Source organism: Camelus dromedarius, chromosome 1 (genome assembly GCF_036321535.1).
Source record: "Camelus dromedarius isolate mCamDro1 chromosome 1, mCamDro1.pat, whole genome shotgun sequence".
NCBI lineage: Eukaryota > Metazoa > Chordata > Mammalia > Artiodactyla > Camelidae > Camelus > Camelus dromedarius.
In genome coordinates, this window is record NC_087436.1 from 118,564,096 (window position 1) to 118,585,504 (window position 21,409).

The 21,409-nt window shown below is 52.3% G+C and overlaps 1 protein-coding gene across 2 annotated transcripts in view; it reads right to left on the reverse strand.

The window, feature by feature from the left end:
* Positions 1-909: 909 nt before the first annotated feature.
* Positions 910-21,409, reverse strand: part of CRMP1 (collapsin response mediator protein 1) — a 67,789-nt gene continuing 47,289 nt past the window's right edge. For both annotated transcript variants that reach the window (XM_031437604.2, XM_064488192.1), the window contains exons 7-14: positions 18,923-18,991; positions 16,815-16,935; positions 14,418-14,574; positions 12,760-12,901; positions 11,884-12,054; positions 5,778-5,957; positions 4,631-4,796; positions 910-1,888 (exon numbers count right to left, since the gene is read on the reverse strand). In XM_031437604.2, coding sequence (XP_031293464.2) covers positions 1,797-1,888; positions 4,631-4,796; positions 5,778-5,957; positions 11,884-12,054; positions 12,760-12,901; positions 14,418-14,574; positions 16,815-16,935; positions 18,923-18,991 — 1,098 coding nt within the window. In that variant the 3' untranslated portion in view covers positions 910-1,796. The remainder of the gene's footprint in view (positions 1,889-4,630; positions 4,797-5,777; positions 5,958-11,883; positions 12,055-12,759; positions 12,902-14,417; positions 14,575-16,814; positions 16,936-18,922; positions 18,992-21,409) is intronic.

A 21,409-nucleotide genomic window follows, 5' to 3' on the forward strand; every position in this document is an offset into this window, starting at 1 on the left:
GGAGAGGACACTGAAACCATAAAATAGACATAGGCGCATCCAAAGCCACGAATGACAAAGTTTGGCAGTTAGAAGCAAGAAGCTTTGGATGTGTTTGTCTTGGATTCAGATACTGGCTCTGCCACTTTCTGATCTTAGAGGAATTATTCACCTCTCTAGACTAATCTGTAAATGAGGCTAATAACAGTGCCTACTGTGTAGAGCATCTGGCATGCAGAGCATGCTGTACAGATAGCGTTACTACCACCACCATCACGACCACCACCATCACCATCATCACCACCACCACCACCATCATCACCACCACCATCATCACCACCACCACCACCATCACCACCACCATCATCATCACCACCATCACCACCATCGTCACCATCACCACCACCATCATCACCACCACCACCACCACCATCACCACCATCATCATCACCACCACCACGACCACCGCCACCATCATCGTCACCATCCTCACTACTAACAGCTAATCAAGATAAGCAACTTTGAGCTTTTACTCCTCTGTAGAATGTATACCTCCCACCGGTCTGGAGGTTACAAATGTCAAGTTCGGGAGAGGGCGCTTCCAGCCTGAGGTCACCTGACCTACATAACACACAGGAAGAGAGAACATACCAAAGAAAGGCTGGGCAGGAAAGAATGGACATGTGATTTCAACTTACTTCACAGAACCCCACGGCCGGCCATCATCCTTCTCCTCCTATCCTTCGTCTGAGTCTCACACTTCCTGAATCATGACCAGCTCCTTCTCCTCCCTCATCCACTCCCCCCACGACCTAACAAGAGTGAGTCCTCGGGAAGAAAGCACCACTGCCCGGTTACCACGAGGGGAAGCGCCAAGCACGGGCACCCTGGCTGCCCCCAGCCGCCGCCACTTACATGCAAACACTGCGGTCAGGGAGCGGGCCATTTCTTTATTTTTTTCACAAGCTTTGATTTCAGAAATAAGAGCCACAGTAAGTCAGTTGTTAAGTAAAAATGGGGGTGATTACAAAGGAAAACTATGTACAAAACTGTAAAAATCTGACGGCCCCGTCAGCCGCCTTGGAGGGACCAGGACACAGGCGCGGGGGACAGCTGCCACCCCGCCGTCGCCAGCCCTTTCTGAGTGTGCACCTGGCTCGGCCTGCAGTCCCAAGCGGGCTGGAAGGACACACACAGACCGCAAAGACGTCGTGGTGAGTTACAGGGGCCACGGAGACCGGGGTTCCTGACACAGGACGTGAGTGATGCAGTGGGGGTGTGGTGGGATGGGTTTCCTTCCCGTGTAGACCCGGGGTGGGTGGGGTGATGAGGACACATCTTCACTGTGAGTTTTGGAGCTGCCCCCGAGGGCTTGAGGTCTCGGCAGCATGTCCCCATCAGCCCTTGGCCACGTTCCGTCGGTCACACTTACAGACTCGCATACATAACTCAGTAGCATGCATCAACTATCCTAGAACAGCCACGGGGGTGCAAGGGAGCCACTCAAAGAGCCGTGGGGCCCGTGGCGTCAGAACGGGAGGGACAGTACGAGGCGATGCTAGGACCTGCGTTCACTAAGGGGGGGCCTGAAGACGCCATGCTCTGAGGTGGACTCAGATGGACACACAACTGTGGGCAAGGGGTTTCCAAGCAAACACACCACACTAGTACCACTTCTTCCTAAACAGAAAAGGAAAGAACATTTTAGTTTTCCCCCCATCAGTACCAAATACAACTGTGGGTTTCCAAACACGGACAGGGAAAGGGATGGCCGTCCTTCCCAGAATCCTTCACACGGGCTCCTCCTCTCCCCGCCTTCACCCGAGGCTGGTGATGTTGGAGCGGCCACCAGGGGGCGCCACGATGCGGTGGCCGGTGCGCCGGGGGTTGTTGTCATCTATCTGGGCACCTGGAAGAGACAGGCAGTCACTCAGGAGAGCTGTTGACACCCGTTCCACCTGCTACTCCTGCGGGGTGGGTGCCCCCCCCCCACCATGTCCCCTAGCCTTCCGGACACTGAGCCCTCCTCTCAATATACCTCTGTCCTCTCCACCCTTTGGTCCAGGGTCACCTCCAGGAAGGCTCCCTGACCGCCACGGGGTTCACTGCTCTCTCTTCTATGCCCCCCAGGCCCTGGGGTCACCCTCCTGCAGCCCTGACCACTCACGCTCTTCCTGTCCGGCTTCACGTTCCTGAGACAGGTGGGCTGACACTTGAGTGCCTGCTGTGTGCGGCACAGCCTCGGGGCTGTAGCTTATGTTGCTGAGTTCAGGGCACACAGCAAGACTATGAAAGAGCTGTTGTTGTTCTACCCCCAATCTACAGATGAGGAATTTGAGGCTCAGGTCTTGCACTGTGGGGGGGCACACGCGAGGGCAGGGAAGCCAGGATTCCAGCCCCAGCTGGCTTGTCCCCAAAGCCTCAGCTCCGACAGCTCGCTCAGGACAACACTCGGCACGGCGCCTGATGGTCCCAAGGTGTTCAGTGTGCTATGCATGGGAGCACACGGGCGTACACTTGCATACTGTGCTCACACGTGTGTATTTGTGCATGCGTGTGCCTGTGTGTGAACTACTCAGAGCTGGATTTACCCCCCTTGTTGGCAATGTGCAGATCTGCATGAGGGCGGGGGCAGCCTTCTGTTTTAAATCTGCAAAGTCAGCCATCCATCCTAATCTCCTGTGTTCCCTAGCACTTAAATAAAGATTTAAAATTCTAGCACTGGGGTGGGAGGGTATAGTTCAGTGGTAGAGTGCATAGTTAGCATGCATGAGGTCCTGGGTTCAATCCCCAGTACCTCCATTAAAAAATTAATTTAATTAATAAATCTAATTACCTCCCCTCTGCAAAGTAAAAAAATTAATTAAAATTCTAGTGCCAAGCCCAGTGCCTGGCCCTCAATAAATACGTATTAAACGGCTAAGTGGTGGATAATGCTGAAGGAGGGGTATGGGGAAGGTCCTAGGATCTGGCCGGGAGACTTAGTTTCCACTACAAATGGTGCCAGTAATTTGGAATCAGACACTCCCCTCTTTTGGCCCCATTTCCCTTTTTGTAAAATCAGAGCAGACGACTACCCTCCAAGTGTTCTGTACCCCAACATCTCAAAGACCGGGATCAATTTTACGGCAAAGGAGGTGTGACAACGCACACAGGATGGCATTCACTGGATTCGCCATGCACCTCGCTGCTCGGGGGAAGCTGACCTGATGGGATGGTCTGTTAAAGCGCTGCCAGGGCGTCTGCTCAGGCTGAGAGCCTGAGGTCGATACGCGGTGTGCACTGACCCAATGTCCCCAGGAACCAGGGGGTGGAAACGGGACTATCCACTGTCATCATCGCCCCATCACCAAAGAGCGGGGAAGCCCAACAAACAAGACAAAGTGCTGAACCCCGTAAGTCATCAGGATTTACAAATTCAGACTTCGATGAAATCACCCTTAAAAAAAAACCAGACGAGGCCCTCCCACCTCTGACGTATGATCTCTGGAAGCCACTAAGCGCTGGTTTAGAGAACGGACCCCTGTCTTCTCGCACTGTATTGCCCTGGAAATTCAGGAACCTCCTGACGACCCAGAATCAGCCCAGTGCTTGATCACCCTGGTTTCCCCTCGTGATACCTGTACCTTGCTAGTCACGTGTCGGGTGCCTTGAAAATCCCTGGTGGGCAAAAGGACACCGGCCACATGTCTATGACGCGACCCCACACAGGTGTTTAAGGGACATGTGGAAGTCGCTCCTGACACTGGGCGGCGTCGATGCTGCTGGTGTCTGACGAAGGCGCCCGTGAGGCTGCTGCGGGGCTGCCCAGCGGTGCTGGGCACTCAGGGGGACCTGGGGGCTGAACGGGGGACCAAGGGTGGTCGGGGGGGGGCCCTACCTACAAACTTTGTTCCATTGTTTTTCTTGTTCTGAAAGGGAGGGAGTGTCACTCCGTGTTTAATTGTAATCAGGAATCGTATAACACGAGAGCAGAGATCCAGCTGGCAAACTCCCTGAGAGGTGGTATGTCTTCCCGGCTGCGCAAACAATCCCTGTTGTGTTGGGTCCCCAGCCTCCAATAGGCAGTCCCAAGTCAAGGTCCCAGCGTGTGCCCGCCTGCCCTCGTGTGGTGACCGGATGAAACTGCAGGCACGTGTCCTAAGGGCCTTCAGAAAGGCTGAGGTTTTGGTCCACACACTTGTCCAGCACCAAGTACTGGCATTTTGACATTGAATGTCTTGGGGGCATTCATTTTCTCCTTAAAGAAATAGGGGTAACACCACTCTCCACACAGGGTTGTGGGAAGATGAAACAGTCATGAGTTACGAGGGCGCGTGATAAACAGCCTGGAGACCCACCTCTCCACGTTAGCCTCACGGGAAAGAGCGCAGACGTGTCCCCAGATGTGCTTAAGGACGAGCACATGGGCAGTTTTCAAGCAGACTCTTCATAAACCAGGGTCAGGTGTCTCTGTGCTGCCCCCACGGACCCCCTCTGCTTTCTGACCCTCCCAGCCTCCTCTGCCAACCCCGGGAGGAGGGGCGGAGGGGATCCAACGCTCCCCCCTTGGCTCTTCATCCAGTGCCCGAGGCCGTGGGCCCATTTCTGCAGGTTCCGGGCTCTCGGCACCACCATGGCCCGGGGAGACTTGGCCGCTGTACCTTCCTACCTGATAAACTGAAGTTGGACTGGTGGAGGTTTCTGATGGGCGGAGGCTGGTGTTTGGAAGGCGAGGACTTGGCAGAAGGAGCCGGCGTTGCGTACTTGGGTGTGGCCGGCACCTCGTACACAGGACCGTCGTACATGCCCCTGGGGACCCCTTGCAATCCAGAAACCTAAACAGAGGGAGCAGGAGAGCACGTGACTGACAAAATGCATGCCTGCAGTCCCCTGTGCAGGAGAGCGAGCTGTCTCCCTGGGGACACACAAACTCACGAACATGTGCATGCACACGCATATACATGCTTGTATACACATCACACATGCACCCACTTACACACACGTACAAGGCACACATACATGCACACACATACACACTGGCACACACACGTGCATGCACACACACAGGCGTACACATATACCCACACACATACACACACAGAGCTGGGCTTTGTGGCAAACATCAGCCGCTTTAATGTGGGAAGCAGCAGTTTGTCATGGTGATGGGAGGGACTTAATTAGGGAAGATGAGGGACCACCGATGGGAGACTATCTAAAGCAGAAGCAAGCATCCTCCTCTGAGCTGACTGGAGATGGGACACAGCCTGCCCCTGCTCCACGCCCTTTGACCTCCGGAGTCCATGCTAAAATTCCTCAAGAGGAAAGGAAGATGCTGAATGGAAGGTGGACAAGGGGAAGGAGAAAAGAGGGCAGATCTGAAGGGAGGCCAGATGCAGTGTGCCGTCCCTCGAGTGTGCTAGGGGTGAGTTCTTTCTAGCAAGCGGCAATGCCCAAGGGGCCCAGAGCTCTCCTTGCTGCGTGATGCTGGTCAGTCCAGCACTGCTTTGAGCACCAGGGTTTTGATCTGCAGAAGGGGGGCTAGACACCTCAAAGAGGAGGTAGTGAGGACCCCCCTCCAAGATGATGCAGGAGGGGCACCCTGGTCAGTGGGCTCCTAGGAGTCCTCCCATTCGCACATGTGCACAGCCCTTTACAGTTTGCAAAGCCCTGGAACCTCCCTGGTTTCGTCTGGTCCTCACTCCAGCCTGAGATGCATGCGGGTCCCATCACAGCTCAGGGAACCCGAGAGGAAAGGGAGGCCCACGCAGCTGTGGCATCTGTCAGCTCTGCACGCAGAAGATCCAGGCCCCACGCACCTTGTTCCTGATCCTGACGCGCTGGTAGAGGTACTCGGGGAAGGGCTTCCGCGGGATGAAGCGGCCCATGCCCTTGTTGACGTTGACACTGCCATCCTCGAAGACGACCTTGCCCTGGCTGATGACCACCAGCGGGGCGCCGTGGCACTCCATGCCTTCGAAGATGTTGTACTCCACCGCCTGCAAGGCGACAACCCCAGGCTTTCATCCTGCTCCCAAGCGTTTTCCCCGCACGAGCCCCGTCATGCTCATGGTGATTCTGCTATGCAGCACATCGCAGGTGGTTTCCAGGGTTTTTTCTCTCTGAAAACACCCTCTGTGGGACCGTGTAACACTCCTCTGTCCGTTCTTTCATTTGCATCATCAGACCCTCACAGTCGGGCACTTAAGGGGCTGGTGGTTTCATGGAATCTAACTAAGACGGTCTGGGCGACACGAACGTGAGTGGGGCACCCTGGAATTAGGCCGTGTGGCCACTCTGACTGTAACGGACCTTTCTGGGTCTTCTTTTAAAACCATTTTCTTTAGGATAGTTTCCTAAAACTCAATTACTGGGTCAAAGGCTACGAGCTTCTTCAAGTTGCCCATTGCCAAGTTACTTTCTGAAGACAACAGACCAATCAACATCAGTCATGGGGGACAGAAGTACTTCGTGACTTCGTGTCTATGAAATCTGCTCCAGTGCTGGGTAAGTCATTTTTAAGTTTTTCTTTTTCTTTCTTTCTTTTTATTTTTTACTAATTGGAAAGACAAAACATTTTCTTAAAAACACATTCCTTTCATCACTTCTAAAGTGAATATAATCACCAACAGCAACAGTGGTTACTTTGATTATTTAAAATGGGGTAAATTGGGATTTCGGGGTTGGCAGATACTAACCACTATATATAAAACAGATAAACAACAGGGTCCTACTGTCGGGCACAGGGAGCTATACTCAATACCTTGCAATGGCCTATAATGAAAAAAATATGAAAAGGAATATACATATGTGTGTAAGTGAATCACTAAGCTGCACACCAGAAATTAACACACTATAAATTGCCTGTAAGTCAACTTAAAAAAAAAAAAGCAGTCGTATATACGGTATAAATTCAAACGGTACAAAAGATACGTGGTTTTTAAAACACAGGTCTCTCATTGACCACAGACTGAGATGCTTGCCTCCAACAGACCCTCCTGGGTCCCCAGATCTTTTCTGTGTGAATAACTGTCTCACATTGCACGTGTTCCGTACAGGCTCACCCTAGTTTTTCTCCTTACCTCAAAGAATGGTCCCTGCGTTAAAAATGTTTCTGATGTTCCTTAAACCGTTTTGATTCCACAGGGACGTACTGTCATTTACTAATCCGGTTCCCAGGGGCGAACATGTGGGTCGTTGCCCTGCTTTTGCTAAAAACCACGCTGAACACACTAGTGTGTCCACACTGGCACGTGTGAACATCGTCCTAGACGAGGGGGTTGAGCCAAAGCCTAAATGGCTTTTGACTTTGACAGACTTGCCCGCCAAAAGGCGGCACTGGTTTCCATTCCCGTCAAGACCCCATGAGCTCGTCAGCCCCCACAGTCCGACCGCACCCGCGTGCCCCTGCGTCTCAGTCACCGGCTCGGGTGACAACAGCGCGATCTGTGGTGATTCGCATTTGGTTATTTATACGTGAGATCTGGTCTGTTTTTAAGTTGAAACCATTTGTATATTTCTCCTCGAGTCCCTGCGTTCTTGAGCCCTGGTCTCTTAAGTTCTCGGCTTTCTCCTCACTGGTTTCTAAGCACATGTTCAGCGTTAAGGAATTTATTCCTCTGTCCTGTTGTATCGCCAGTACGTCCCCTGACTGTCCCCTGCCTTCTGACCTCATATAAAATAATAAATATTAGTTGTTGCCATGCAGAAGGGTTTCTTTTTTTTCTGGTTTAATTTGTACATAGTGATCAAACAGACTAATCTCCTTTTTATTTTCTAAGTTTTGTGTCTTGCTAAGAAAGGTCTCCCCTCTAAAAGGATCATTTTTTAAAATGTATTTTATTCTGGTCCTTTCATAGCTTTATTTGAATCTTTGACCCATTTTGAATTTGTTTTGTGGTTAAAAGGACAGCAGAGGTCTTAGCCCTGCGAGCCCAGTGTTTGAACACAACAGGTTGAGTACCTGTCTGTCTGATTTTAACTGACTCCTTTATTGTAAATCAAACGCTCGTATGCAGTGGGCCTGCTGCCTGGCTGCTTCTCTTGTGCCAATAGCCGACTGTCTCGATGTTTGTAGCTTTATAACACAATTTAATAAATGGGCGATTAGCACTCTCCCTTAGTTTTCCACTTTGGTCAGAAATGTTCGGCTGTTCTCAGATTTTCCATCTAGAAACTCTGCTCTTTTACCTAAAAAACAAGCCCACTAAATTTTCTGAGGGGTTTACTTCCAGTCCATAGATTAAATTAGGAAGAATGGATATGTTCACTCTATTGAATCTTTTTAGCATAAAAGAACTTGCATTTATGTGTCTTTAGTTTTTATTGTTCTTAGAAACAGGATTTTGATTTCCATTCTGTTTTTCAAAGTGTTTTTTTTCCATTTTTTAAATGGGGGGGCGGGGGGTTGAACCCAGAATCTCATGCCTGCTAAGCACATGCTCTGCCACTGAGCTGCACCCTCCCCACTCAAAGTGCTTTTTAATTATTTCATAGAAAAAAATTATTTCATAGAAAATTCTTTATATTAATTTGTAATCAGCCAGCAGATTCTCTTATTGTTTTTGATGGCATTTATTTGGGGTTTCAAGGCAACAATCAGATTTTCCACTAACAGCTGCTAATATTTTGCCTTAGAATCTTTGTTGCCGCTGCCTCCCAGGACCCAAGCAATTTGTTTTCAGTTTTAACACTTGCTAATCTAACACTTCCTGAGTCACCCTAAAGTGACCTTGCTTTGCAGTAATTTATAATTTTACTCAAACTCAAATGTGGGCTGTAAATGCTGAAAAGCGTTGAAGAGGCAAATCACTGACCTCCCTCCCAGTCCAAACTGACCGGCCAGGTGGGCTGAGGCCACCCAGCCCCGTCCAGCCTGTTCTCTTCTCTTCTTAGTGGGAGGACATGTTACGTGCCCCAGGGGCGCTCCCCCAGGGGAGAATCTTACCAGCCGCCGGTTATATTGCCCGCAAATGTCCCATTCCATGTTCCACAACTACCTAGAGTTTTCAAAGCTAATTGTTCCCTTGCTTAAAGGTAATAGAAACAATGTAAAAATTCGAACAGTATAAAAGATCATGATTTTAAAAACTGTCTTCTCTCCCATCTGAGCCCCAGTTCCCTAGTCCCCCTCCCAGGAAGCAGTTACTATTCCTCAGTCTTTTATAAAGACAGCCTGACACTGATGAATGCATAAGCATGATATATGTTTATGTCAAAAAATGGATGAATGTGGTCGACCCAAGCAATGGAATATTATTCAGCCATAAAAAGGAATGGATTGATACCTGCTATAGTGTGGATGAGCTCCTAAAACAAGATACCAAGTAAAAGAAGCCAGATACAAAAGCCACATACTGTGTGAACCCATTTGTATGAAATGTACAGAATAAGCAAATCCATAAAGAGACCAGATTCGTGGTTGACGGGCTGGGGGAGGAAGGAGTGGGGAGTGGCTGCTAATGACTACTGGGTTTCCTTCTGAGGGGACGAAAATGTTTGGAATGAGTACTGGTGATTGTACAACCTTCTCAATTTTAAAATGGTGAAATTCATGGCATGTGAATTACATCTCAACAAAAGAGTGTAAAAACCTAAGTTGTCTATGCCATACAATCCTGTATGTTACCTGTGCTGCGACACTTTGAAGCAAATACTTTTCACACTAAGATATGAAAGAATAAAAGTTGTGTTCTTTTTACAGAAAAGGAGATTTAAATTTTTAATCATGGATCAACGTATAGGAAATGATTTCTTTACAGTTGTTAAAAGGAAAGTAATATTTTTAAACTTAAAAAAAGTGAAATTAACCCCTAAAACCGCACTTTCCAATCCCTGTTCTGGAATACACTCGTTTCCTCACTGTGGGGATGGTACTGCTTTGAACAGAAAAGAATGGAACAGACAAAAACCAGTCGGTCTCATGGCGTCCTGAACTGTCTGTTTCTGGCTAAGAAAATCACTCAAACCTGGCTTGGCATAGAGAGGGGATACGTCCCAAGTGTAACTCACCTGGAACAATCACCTCCCACATGGGCAACCTCAGGTACCTGACTGATTATTATGGGTTGAAATATGTCCCCCAAAAAGGTCTGTTGAAGGCAACTGTATTTTGAAAGGGATCATTGCAGACGTCGGTAGTTAAGATGAGGTCACTGGAGCAGAGTGGGCCCTAAGCCTGATGACTGGTGTCCTTATAAGAAGATGGCAAGACACAGGAAGATGGCCAGAGATTGGAATGATGCAACCACAAGCCAAGGAACGTCAAGGATGGCCAATGACACCAAAGGGCAGGAGGAAGGCATGGAACAGACCCTCCCAAGAGCCCCCGGGGGAGCACAGCCCTGTTGACGCTGATTTCAGGGCACTGGCCTCCAGAACTGCAAGAAAACACATTCCTGTCATTTCAACCCACCAGCCTGTGGTCCTTTGTGACAGAAGCCCCAGGGAATTAATAGGCATCCTCTCTCTGTCCATTTTCTTACTTAGTAATAACAACATACCTAACTGAGCTTATTGTATTAAGTGAGATGAGGCATGGAAAAAGTAAACACAGAGTAACTACAAAGCAAGATTTGACTGGGGTTTGATAATAATTGAAACCCTGACTCCCAAGTGTGAAACGTGCATGTCCACTGATTACGTGCCGAAATAATAGGAGATGAGGGGTCCGTGCATGCCCAGCTCAGCCTCTCTCCCACCACCCTGTCTCCCTAGCTGGCCAGGCACCCTCTTCCTCCCTGGACCATGATGGCCCTGAGAGCCGAGGGGCAGCTCCAGTGGCCGGACAGCAGTGGTGACGCACGCCCGCTCACCTGCACGACCTTCTCACGGGACACCTTGCTGACACCACGGGGGAGCAGCGTGCATCTCCTGTGTTCCCAGACCCCACTCCCTGTGTGCACATCACCGCATCCCTAGTAATTAAAATGGAACCGTGTGCTTCGGGGGTGGTGAGTGTGGAGAAGAGTGTATATCTTTCTCCGGGGGAGGTGACCTCAGGCTTGGTTCCTCCTGACCTGCTCCCAGGGATGGGGGTGAGGGAAGAAGGCATGTCACCAGGGAGCCCTGGTGAATTTAAGAATGACGGCTGGTTGATGAGCTGGACAGATCTCTCTGTCCCCATGCCATGGCTCTTGTGGCCAAGTGGTTCTTGTCACAATCTCATGAGGCTTCCTTGTGCCTGGGGTCCTGTCCCCATGCACATGGTCTCACCCCTCAACAGGGACTGACCTCTGGGCTGGGAAGCGGCACCCATCGTAGGGTGATGCTCTGTGCACACACTCTGCCTCCTGGCCCACGTCCTGAAACAGACTTTGGTGAGTCAGGAACCAGGCCGTGGCCTCTGTGTCTTGTGAGTGTAGCTGTTAATCTGGTCCTTACACTACTGCTGGCCATGCAGAGCGGGTTGAAGCAAACACGCAGGGAGGGGAAGATGTCTTCTATCTCTGCATCCTTAGAGGTTTGCTGGGTGAGTGAAGAAGTCAAGGGCACGTAAGATACAAAGGGCAGAGGTAACCCACACACACAGGCTTGAGGCCTGGATCCGGGGAGAGCGCACCCTTGGTGTGAGCTCAAACAGCACGAGGCAGTCCACCCCCCTCCTCTGCTGACGGCCAGCAGTTGGCCCCCAGCTGAAGTAGGGGGCTCCTGAGACACCAGCCCAAACCCTCTCCAGCTTGATAACTAAACTGGAGAAAGGATCTTGCACCTAATACTTCCCCTCTCTGAGCCTGCTGGCTCACTCCACGGAGTCACAAGCAGAGTCAGCTGGCTGAGAAAAAAACACATCACGCATCGGGGGAAGAGCCCCCGAGAGAGGGGGGGGGAAATTAATAAATCGCTTTAACCAGAGGCTTCTAAAACGATCACAAAGCGAGAACCGCTTACCCATGCCAGGAGCGGTGCTGATAAACCAGGACTCACCGACTTGTGACTCTTGGCTGTGATGGTCTTCACCTTGTCAGGGTCCCAGATGACCACGTCAGCGTCTGAGCCCACGGCAATCCGCCCTTTTCTGGGGTACAGGTTAAAGATCTTGGCTGCATTGGTGCTGGTGACAGCGACAAACTGGTTCTCGTCCATTTTGCCAGTAGCCTGGAGGCAAGACCCACGGATGAGAAAAGCATCCCCTAACAGGACCAGAAGGGGCAGACAGGCACAGAGCTCAACCTGCCAACAGAGCCCCGACGAAGAGTCTGGAATTTTCTCCACTCCCTGCTGAAACCAGGCCATCCTGAGAAAGCCCCAGGTGCCTGGCCTCATCAGATCAGACACGTAATTAACTCCTCAGAGGTGTCTCGATGTTTTCACAACAGCCCCCTTGGCATCTGGTCAGTTTCACTGGGTCCCCATTTGATAGAAAATTAAAATTTTCTGTTTCAAGTCAGTGATCAGGGTGTGACCTGGGACTTCCTTATGCAACAGGAATCCTCTGTGCCCACTCTCAACCCCAAACCTGAACACACACACACACACACACACACACACACACACACACACACACACACAGTTTACAAAGTCATCTTTACATGGACTGAAATGTCGTTAAAACAAAACAAAACTGTCCCATCCGTAAAGACTGCAGGACGGTTGTCGTATCTGCAAATGCAGAGGACATCAAAGGACTCGTGCTGTTTTCTTAAGGGTCACACGTGTGCCCTCCTGGTGCATGCTGCTTCTGCCTCAAAGAAAGAAAGGGAATTTAAGAACCAGAAGTGCATGACACGGGGCTTCAGTGGGCCTGGAGGGCGCTTCTAGGCTGTTCTTGGGGTTGGGAGCAGGGAGATGGTGCCGCCTTACCACCGCCTTGTCCCAGACCACGGTCATCCGCTCCTCTATCCCGTTGACACCCTCGGGGATGAGAGTGAAGTTGTCCTTGCCCACCGCCTTCTGGGCAGTGCTGTAGGGACAGTGTCCGCTGCCCGTGACCTGCAGGTCTCCACTGGCAAAGACAAAACAAGGTGGGATTCAGACCCGAGTTCACATGGTGGAGCAGACCCCAACCTCAGACACCCAATCAGGCTGTAAAACTCAAACCCTAAACAAGACAGGAGGGCGGAGGGCAGGGCACAGCCATCAGCACCAAGATGGGGAAGATTCAGCTCCCAGTGGGCCCTGAGCGTCATTATAGGCTCACTGCAACACAGTAGCTGCTAAGTGGCCTCCCACAGCCATCATGACAGACCCCAGGCTGACCACAAAAGGTCAAAAAGTGGGCGGTGGCCCAATTCCTGGGAATCCCAGCCCCTTCCCCAAAGTAGCTGGAATAACCCTCCCACTTTTAGCATGAGGAGTTACCGCGCCCATAAAAGCTAACAACCCGCCACCCCACGGCCTCTCCCTCTCTCAGCCTCTCTTGCCTTCCGAGGGGCCCACACGCTATGGAGTGTACACCTCTCTGAATAAATCTACCCCCGCTCTACAGCGGCTCGCTCTTGAATTCTTCCCTGCGCGAAGCCAAGGACCTTCCCTTGGTGGGGCACGTCCCAGGGACTCTCCTGGGACCTGGGACATGGCCATCCTCTTGCGCCCCACTGCCTTGCATCACAAAGAGATTCTGGGGAGAGGATTTTGGGACATCACGGGCCTTACCTAGTGACACTGGAAGGCCCTTCGGCCTTTGATATCTTGCTGAAGACTGCAAAGAGGCCCGGGCATCGGGAGGAGGTTCTGTGTGACTGTGGGCGCAGGCTGGATGCACACCCCCACCACTTCCTGGTTCCTTCTGATTAGAAGCCCCGAATTATCCTTGCCCATCGGGCAAACTCTTACTCATCCCCGGTGTCCAGACCTGATGTCACCTCCTCCATGCAGCCTTCGGAGGGTGCACCTCTGCTTCCAGAGCAGCCTGCACACCTCATCTCTGAGCCTTCTCTTGTGGCCCTAAGTGTTCTTCCCTCACGCTGGCTGACAGCAGAGAGGGGTAAAAGTGCTGTGCTCCTACTGTGTGCAGGCAGCAGAGCACAGCCCCGCGGCCACCGTGAACCCCGAATCCCAGGCCTTCTACCTGAGCTGGCTCACACCCAGCTCCGCGGCGGGGGCTGCACTCGCCCCACGTTGCTGGTGAGTCAACAGAGACAGAGACACCACAGGGTAGGGGACCCGCCGGGGGCACAGCCAGCCCATGTTGAGGGAAGACGAGGATGTTGGTCTCACATTCTTAACTCTGTGTTTCCCAATGTCCCACAGTGCCAGGCACACAGAAGGTGCTTAAATGCTGCAGTATAAATGGGAAAAAACCTAGAAAAGTGACTGGCATGGTAACTGAATGAAATAGACCCTGGGGCCCCTGAAGGCCTGCTGTAAGCAACCTGGAGCTTTGTTCCAAGTTGTCCCAGAGCAGCCAGCCCAAGGCCCCCTCACTGAGCCAGCTGCGGCTTCCTGCCCTTCAACCCCCCACCCCGCCGGCCCAGCCCGCCGGCCCAGCCCCACCACCCCGCCGGCCCACGGGCTCTCACCAGGCCAGCAGGGAGGTCAAGTAGTCAGGTGTGGTGGGGTCCGGGCTCAGGGGAGGGGACGTCACAAAGGCCGCCGCCTTGGCCCAGTTCTTGCTCCAGTAATGGGTGCCATCGGTCCCCAGACTGGCAGCGATGGGCTCGCCAAAAACGAGGGGGCCTTGGGAGACAAACACAAACACTCATGGTTGAGAGCTCTGACACACGGAAATAGAAGATCCCAGAGGCCGGAGAATGAGACGGTCCGTCCTTCCCCCAGCTCCACCACACGCGCCCCAGTGACCCCACACCACCAGGCACTCAGCACCCTGCTGTCCCGTTCAACGACCATTTGGGTTATTGATGCTTTTAGCATTTGGAATTGACTTTTATCTCCTCTGACAGACGGTCAGCCGAAGCACAGAGACGTGACTGCTGTCTTAGTTTGGGTTCTGCTGGAGGCTGATTTTCAAATGGAAAATTGAGTGTAAGAGTTTTATTTGAGATTCCCAGAAATAACCTGGAGGGAAACTGAGGCAGTGATATAATGCAGGGAGAGAAGCCAAGGAAAGGTGACTTATCACCGAGGCAGCCACAGCCATGGGCACCTGCACCCTCGCCCCTCCCCCCGGCAGCCGCAGAGCCGTCTCAGCCCGGGGCATGCAGCCAGCAACCCACTGCTGCGGGGGCTGCTTCCTGAGCATTCACTTTCCAGAAAGTCCAGCTTGCCTTCCAGGGAGTGGGTCAGATGTGCTTCTGCAGAAATCAAAGGCTTTAGGCAGAGTTGCAGGCTTTCCCAGCGTAACAGGGAGGGACACATCTGACCCCTTATTAGCTCTGTTTCTCTGGCTCTAACCCCATGCTCTGTTTCCTGGGCTCAGTCGTGCTGGTTCGGCACCTCTTGTAAACGAATCTTGCCCAGAGCCTGAAATACACAGGAGAGCCCCTTCTCAAGCTCTTCCACTCATACAGAGAGAAAAAGCTGCAGAGCAGGGCAGAACATTTGTCTTGCTGGAGGCTTACAGGCACACCATGACCTGACCCACGTGATCAGCTGCAAGAACAAAGGATTCTGACACCAAGAAGTCAGCACCAACCAGCCACACCCCTTCCCCATTCTAGTATAAAAGGAGCCTGAATTCTGACTTGGAGAAGACGTTCTCCAGGACCTTAGTCCCCCATCTTCTTAGTCTGCTGACTTTCTGAATAAAATCATTATTCATTGCCCCAACACCTCGTCTTCCAATTTACTGGCCTGTCATGTGGCAAGCATTACGAGTCTGGACTCAGTAACAGCAGGAAGCAGCTCTGCAGTAGCGACAAGTCCCGAGTGGATGTGGGCCGGCAGCTCTGTGGCCCGGCCCACGGCCACCCAGCTGGCGAGCAGGAGGCAGGCTTTGGACACCAGGAGCCTGGCTCTGGAGCCACGCCGCCCAACAGCACGCGCAGCGGCCGTGCAGCTCTGCTCGGGGCTGTCCGAGACATCAGCCACCAGCCACACGTGGCTCTCGAGTGTGAGACCCTCTTCATTCTCAATCTGGTGGTTGTCGGGGACTGTGGGCCTCAGTCAGAAGACCTGGGGATCACACTCGGTGCCTCCCCTAAGTCTCTGGGGAACCGGCTGGTTAGAGTCTTTAAGAGCCGCTCAGCACACCAGCTGTGCCTGCGCCCCACCGTCCTCAGGAGCCCTCGGGACCCGCCAAGGACTCGGCAGGCACTTCACATCTGTGAGTGCCTCAGGTCCGTTTAGAGATGAGACAACGGAAGTTCAGAGAAGTTGAGTAGTGCATTCAAGTCTTAGAGCTGGCAGGTGACTCCCTGCCCCACCCCCCGATGTCCAGGTCGGGGCTGTCCCCAGACCCTGTGCTCTGGAAAGCACTGTCCTCCTTCCCCACCTGCAGCTGAGACTCTGTGCAGGCCCGAGGGTGGAGCCTGGGTGCAGGCACCAACCAAGGGGTCCCAGATGGGGGATCCAGGATGAAGTGCCCAGAAAGGGGACCAGAAAGAGGGCAGGTGGGATCCAGGCGCTGCTGGAGCCTGGGCTCCATCACTGGCTTGATGTGAAACCCAAGGAGAACTTGGAACTCTTCACAGATCTTTAAAATACATGGTCTCACGTGACTCACGAGGAGATAATTACCTTACAAGTAGGGAAACTGAGGCTCAGAACACTACTCACCAAGGTCACACGTGGGCACATGGCACCCCAGGAATCAAACCTAAAACTGACTGCACATCTTGTGTTCCACCCTCCACCCTCAGCTCCCTCTTCAGCCTGGCCCACGGGGTTCAGGGTTCAGGCTGCTGGCAACGAGCAGGTGTCTCTGCCCTGGGCAGTGGCTCTGACAGCGAACCTGAACTCTGGACATGCCTCTTCCTCCCCACCAGCTCCCACAGGAGCCAGGGCGCTGGGCTGTGTACCTTTCTTTCTGGCCAAGGTGATGATGTCGGCCGCGCTCCTGCTCATCACCTTGGTGATGTACACGGGGCAGTTGATCCGGCCTGCGATGGTGATGGCCCGGAACACAGCCTCGGCCTCCAGCTGCGGACACAGCAAATACACGGGTCACGGGAGGGTGGGGTGGGGGACCACCCACCCTGAGTTCCTAGGGCTCTCCCCCATCAGCCTCCTTCAATTTTCCTTAATTCAATGTGGTCAGAGGGAAATCTACTGCATCAGAGGAGGAAAACTGCAGATTTTATTTATTTTTTATTTCGGGGGATGGAGAGGTAATTAGGTTTTTATTTCTACCACTGAGCTATACCCATCCCCCCGGTTTTAAAATTTTTATTATTATTATTTTTCAATGGAGGGACTGGGGATTGAACCCAGGACCTCGTGTGTGCTACGCACGTGCTCTACCACTGAGCTATACTCGCCCCCCAGTTAAATGTGGTGGTCAGAGGAAAGTCTACTGCATCCAAGGAGGAAAAGAGTGTAGATTTTTTTAAAAGAAAGAAAAAAATTAGACAAAATGTATTTGGCTAGAGGGTTGGAAGGCAGAATCAAGACACTTGCTTGGAAGCATGCTGCCCGCTCTGTTCGAAGGGTGAGAGGAAGGTACAGGGCTTAGCGCACGCAGGGTCCTGGGCTCAGCCCCCAGTCCCTCCATTTAAAAAAATAAATAATAGATAAATAAATAAAAATAAAATCAAAAACCACCTTGCATGTACTGTCTTTTACAAAAAGAAGAGAGACTGACTAGGCAGAGTGGGCATCAAAAGGCCCGTAAAATGGCCCGATGCTCATAAAACGCCTGAGGTTAGGGACTCGAGCCCGCCCTGCGCGCCCCCTCCACGCGCCACAACCAGGCGAAGCCGCCTGCTGTGGGCTCTGGTCTCTGTCCCCACTAGACCAGCACTTCCCACACAAAAGGACCAGCTAGATTTTGTTTTTAATTTCCAGTCTGATAGTGCCCCACACGTGGCCCCGCTGCCGGTGACTGACTGCACACCACACACGGGGCGGGGGCGGGGGGTCTGACCACACCCAGAAGGGTCTCCACCCTGTTTACATGCCTGGAGGCTGTGGCAAAGTCCCGGGGCTATAAAGGTTTGTAAACCCCATCTTTGGGTCTGTCCTGGTCTCATCAGGGACTAGGGACCCAGGTTGTGGGCGTGGAGCTGGTGTGTGGAGCCCGCCGGGTAAGGCGTCTGTGTGCTCGTGTGCTGTGCCCCCGTGTCTGGCACCGGCCGGCCCAGAGCGCAGGTCCGGGGATGCGGCTAATGATCTGACGGGACATCAGGAAATACTGGGCATCCCTCCTGCTCCATGCCCAGTCCGCCCGCCTGCCTTCTGCGCCCCCACACACACACTACACACACAGGTGCACACACACAGGTGCACACACACACTACACACACACACGGGTGCACGCACACACACAGGTGCACACACTACACACACAGGTGCACATACTACACACACTACACACACAGGTGCACACACTAACACACACAGGTGCACACACACTACACAGACACACACACATACAGAGGTGCATACACACACAAGTGCATGCACACACAGGTGCACACACACAGGTGCACACACATTAACACACACAGGTGCACACACACACTACACACACACACGCACACACACACGCACACATGCACTCTGCCACTCCCAGTGGAATTCGTCCCTCGTCAAGTCTTAGAGCACACTGAACAGGAGGTCTGTGTGGGGGTGGCTGTCTTGATGTCGCTGTGCCTGGGACATGTGGCTCCATTTTCCTGTCATCAAATACACAAAGCCCTCAGTAAGGATTCTGCACCCTGGCGCGTCCATGGGGCCTTGGTATGAAGTGCCCGGGCCCTGCCTTTCCCGGCTCCCCTGATGGACCTGCGTCCTCAGGGCTCCTGAGCCTGAGGGCAGACAGACCCCGGAGAGGGCCGCGTGTGCTGGGATGCTCATGTAGGGGGAAATGGGACAGAGACGGGGGCTCTAGCTGGGCTGTTCTAGCTGGAACAGCACTGGAGTGAGCTCTCAGCAGTGTCACAGTCACACCCAGAGGAGGTGCCTTTACCTCTTCGGGTCTGCTCAGAGCATGGCCCTCAGGACCCGTGATGCCCATCTCTAAGATCCGCTTTTGTTCCTGTAAGACAAGAACAAGTGAGTCAGTGATAATACGAGGTCACAGCGGGACAGACCGATCCTCCAACCCCGGTTAGATAGATGGGGCAGCCGAGGGGTCTAGGGGCTGGGCGGGTGATCCAGAGCGTCTTTGCTCCCTCCGCGACACCTGCCCACCTTCCCCCTCTGCAACCCTGGAGAGCCACCTCCACACCTGCTCCATTCAACCCCCCTGGGACCAGTGAGAGGAAGCAGGGTTATAAGAAATGAGCTTCAAAGACCACCCACCACTCTTCAAATTCCCAAGTTTCTGCTGCAGAGCAAGAGAGAGGGAAGACGGGTGGGACTTGGGTATCACACGGATGCGAAAATCAAACAGCCCTGCACTGGGAGTCCAGCTCCAGAACTGACCATCTCTGCGACTTTGGGCGAGTTGGCCAAGCTCTGGGCCTCAATCTTCTCTCTGTCACACTAACAGCAGAGTCCACACGCCAGAATGGCTGTAACGAATCACTGAGGTGGTGGATGTGGGATGCTCACGCGATACCAGGGGGATAGTGAGAGCTCGCTAACCATCAACCAGCTCTCATCTTCTCGACTGTTGCTTCCTCTTCCTTGCACCTGTCTGTCTAGCAGGAAACCGCTACCTTTAGCTTTTCACATAAATGAAATGGTTCCCTGAGCCCATGGCCTAGATTCAATCCATTCGCTCCAAGGCTCCAAGGGGGTCCCCTCCCCAGGAGAACATTCATGTCTCCAAAATAATCTTTTCACGTTGCCCAGATGTCAGCTGTGTTGCTGCTAATTTTAACTTCTGCCGTTTCGGTAGCATCATTCTTGAACACATCCCTACGAGGAGCCCCAGGCACTATCAGCCGTGAAAAGGAATCGTAATTTCCACTGTGCGTTTATGGTTATTAAGCTTGAGTTTATTCTAAGAACGTAAGCTAGAAACGATTTCAAGATCTAACAGCTGGGGTGGATTTAAGTAAAGAATGGAATCATGTCAGCTATTGAAGACGGTGTTTACAAAGCATTTTTGTAAACTGTTTACAAAAAGATTTATGATGTGGAGACAGCCCTGTGAAAGACTGTTCAAGTGGCAGTTACTATTTCTGTCAGAAGGAAAAGAGGGAGGAGAAGCATGGAGAGAGGACGAACGATGACACAATGGGGAAAACCCGCAGCACAAAGACAAAAGCGGGCTTTGGCGTGAACGCTGCGCTGCCTCAGGCCTTCTGAAACTCCACGAAACTGACAGAAATGGTACAAAAGAACCAACGGAAACACAGCTTTGGAAGCTGGGAAGCAGATCACAACAGGTAACAGCTTTACTGGAGCTGAGAAAGCTCAATCTTAGGCTGGCAGCCAGGAAGCTACGAGGTCCCTGAGCGCTTAAGAACTCGGGGCTCCAAACTCAACCTCCCACACACTGCTGGTGGGACACAGGCTGGTACACCCTGGAAAAGTGTGCGGCAGTGACTGCGAAAATGGAATACACACACACCCACGACCCAGGAGTCCCGCTCCCAGGAATTTACTAACGGAGATGCTCGAGGAAGCTTCACACACAACAGTCCCAAATTTGAAACTATCCAAACGTCTGTCAGCTGGAGACTAAGTTGTGGCATCGCCGACACCACTATGAGAAAGGAAAACACTATTGTTCCACGTAGCAATGGGGATGACTCTCACAGACCTAGGTTTTGTTTTTTAAATAATTTGCGCTTTATTTTCATTTATTTGGGGGGGGGGTTAATTAGGTCTATTTATTTATTTATTTTTAGTGGAGGTACTGGGGATTGAACCCAGGACCTCGTGCATGCTAAGCACACGCTCTGTCGCTGAGCTATGCCCTCCCCGAGACCTAGTTTTGAACAAAAGAAGCCAGACGTAAAAGAGTGCATATTGTATGGTTCTGGGTTTATGAAGTTCAAAACCAAGCAAACCTAAGGTATGTGTGGAAGGCAGCTTCTAAGAGGCTCCCAGCACGTCCGCCTCTCCTTGCATATGGGCTGGACCTGGCACCGTGCTTCCAGTGATCAACACCAGGAAAGAGATGGGTGCCACCTCTGAGGTTAGGTTACAAAAAGACTCTCGCGTCCCCTCGCCCACCCTCTCTTGCTCTCTCACTTTGTCCTTTGGAGGGAAGCCAGCTGCCAGCTGCCCACATGGCAGGGGACCAAGGGAGCCACTTCCCAACAGCCAGCAAAGAACAGAAGCTGTCAGTCTGACGGCTCGCAAGGAATTGAATCCAGAAAGCCACCATCTGAGGGAAGCTGGGAAGGAATCCTGCCCTGGTCCAGCCTGACACCTTCACTGCAGCCGTGAGAGTCCCTGAGCCCAAAGACCCAGCCGAGCCACACCTGGCCCCCCAACCCACAGGCCCATGATGTAGTAAACACGTATCATTTTTTTTAAGATGCTACTTTTAGGGGGT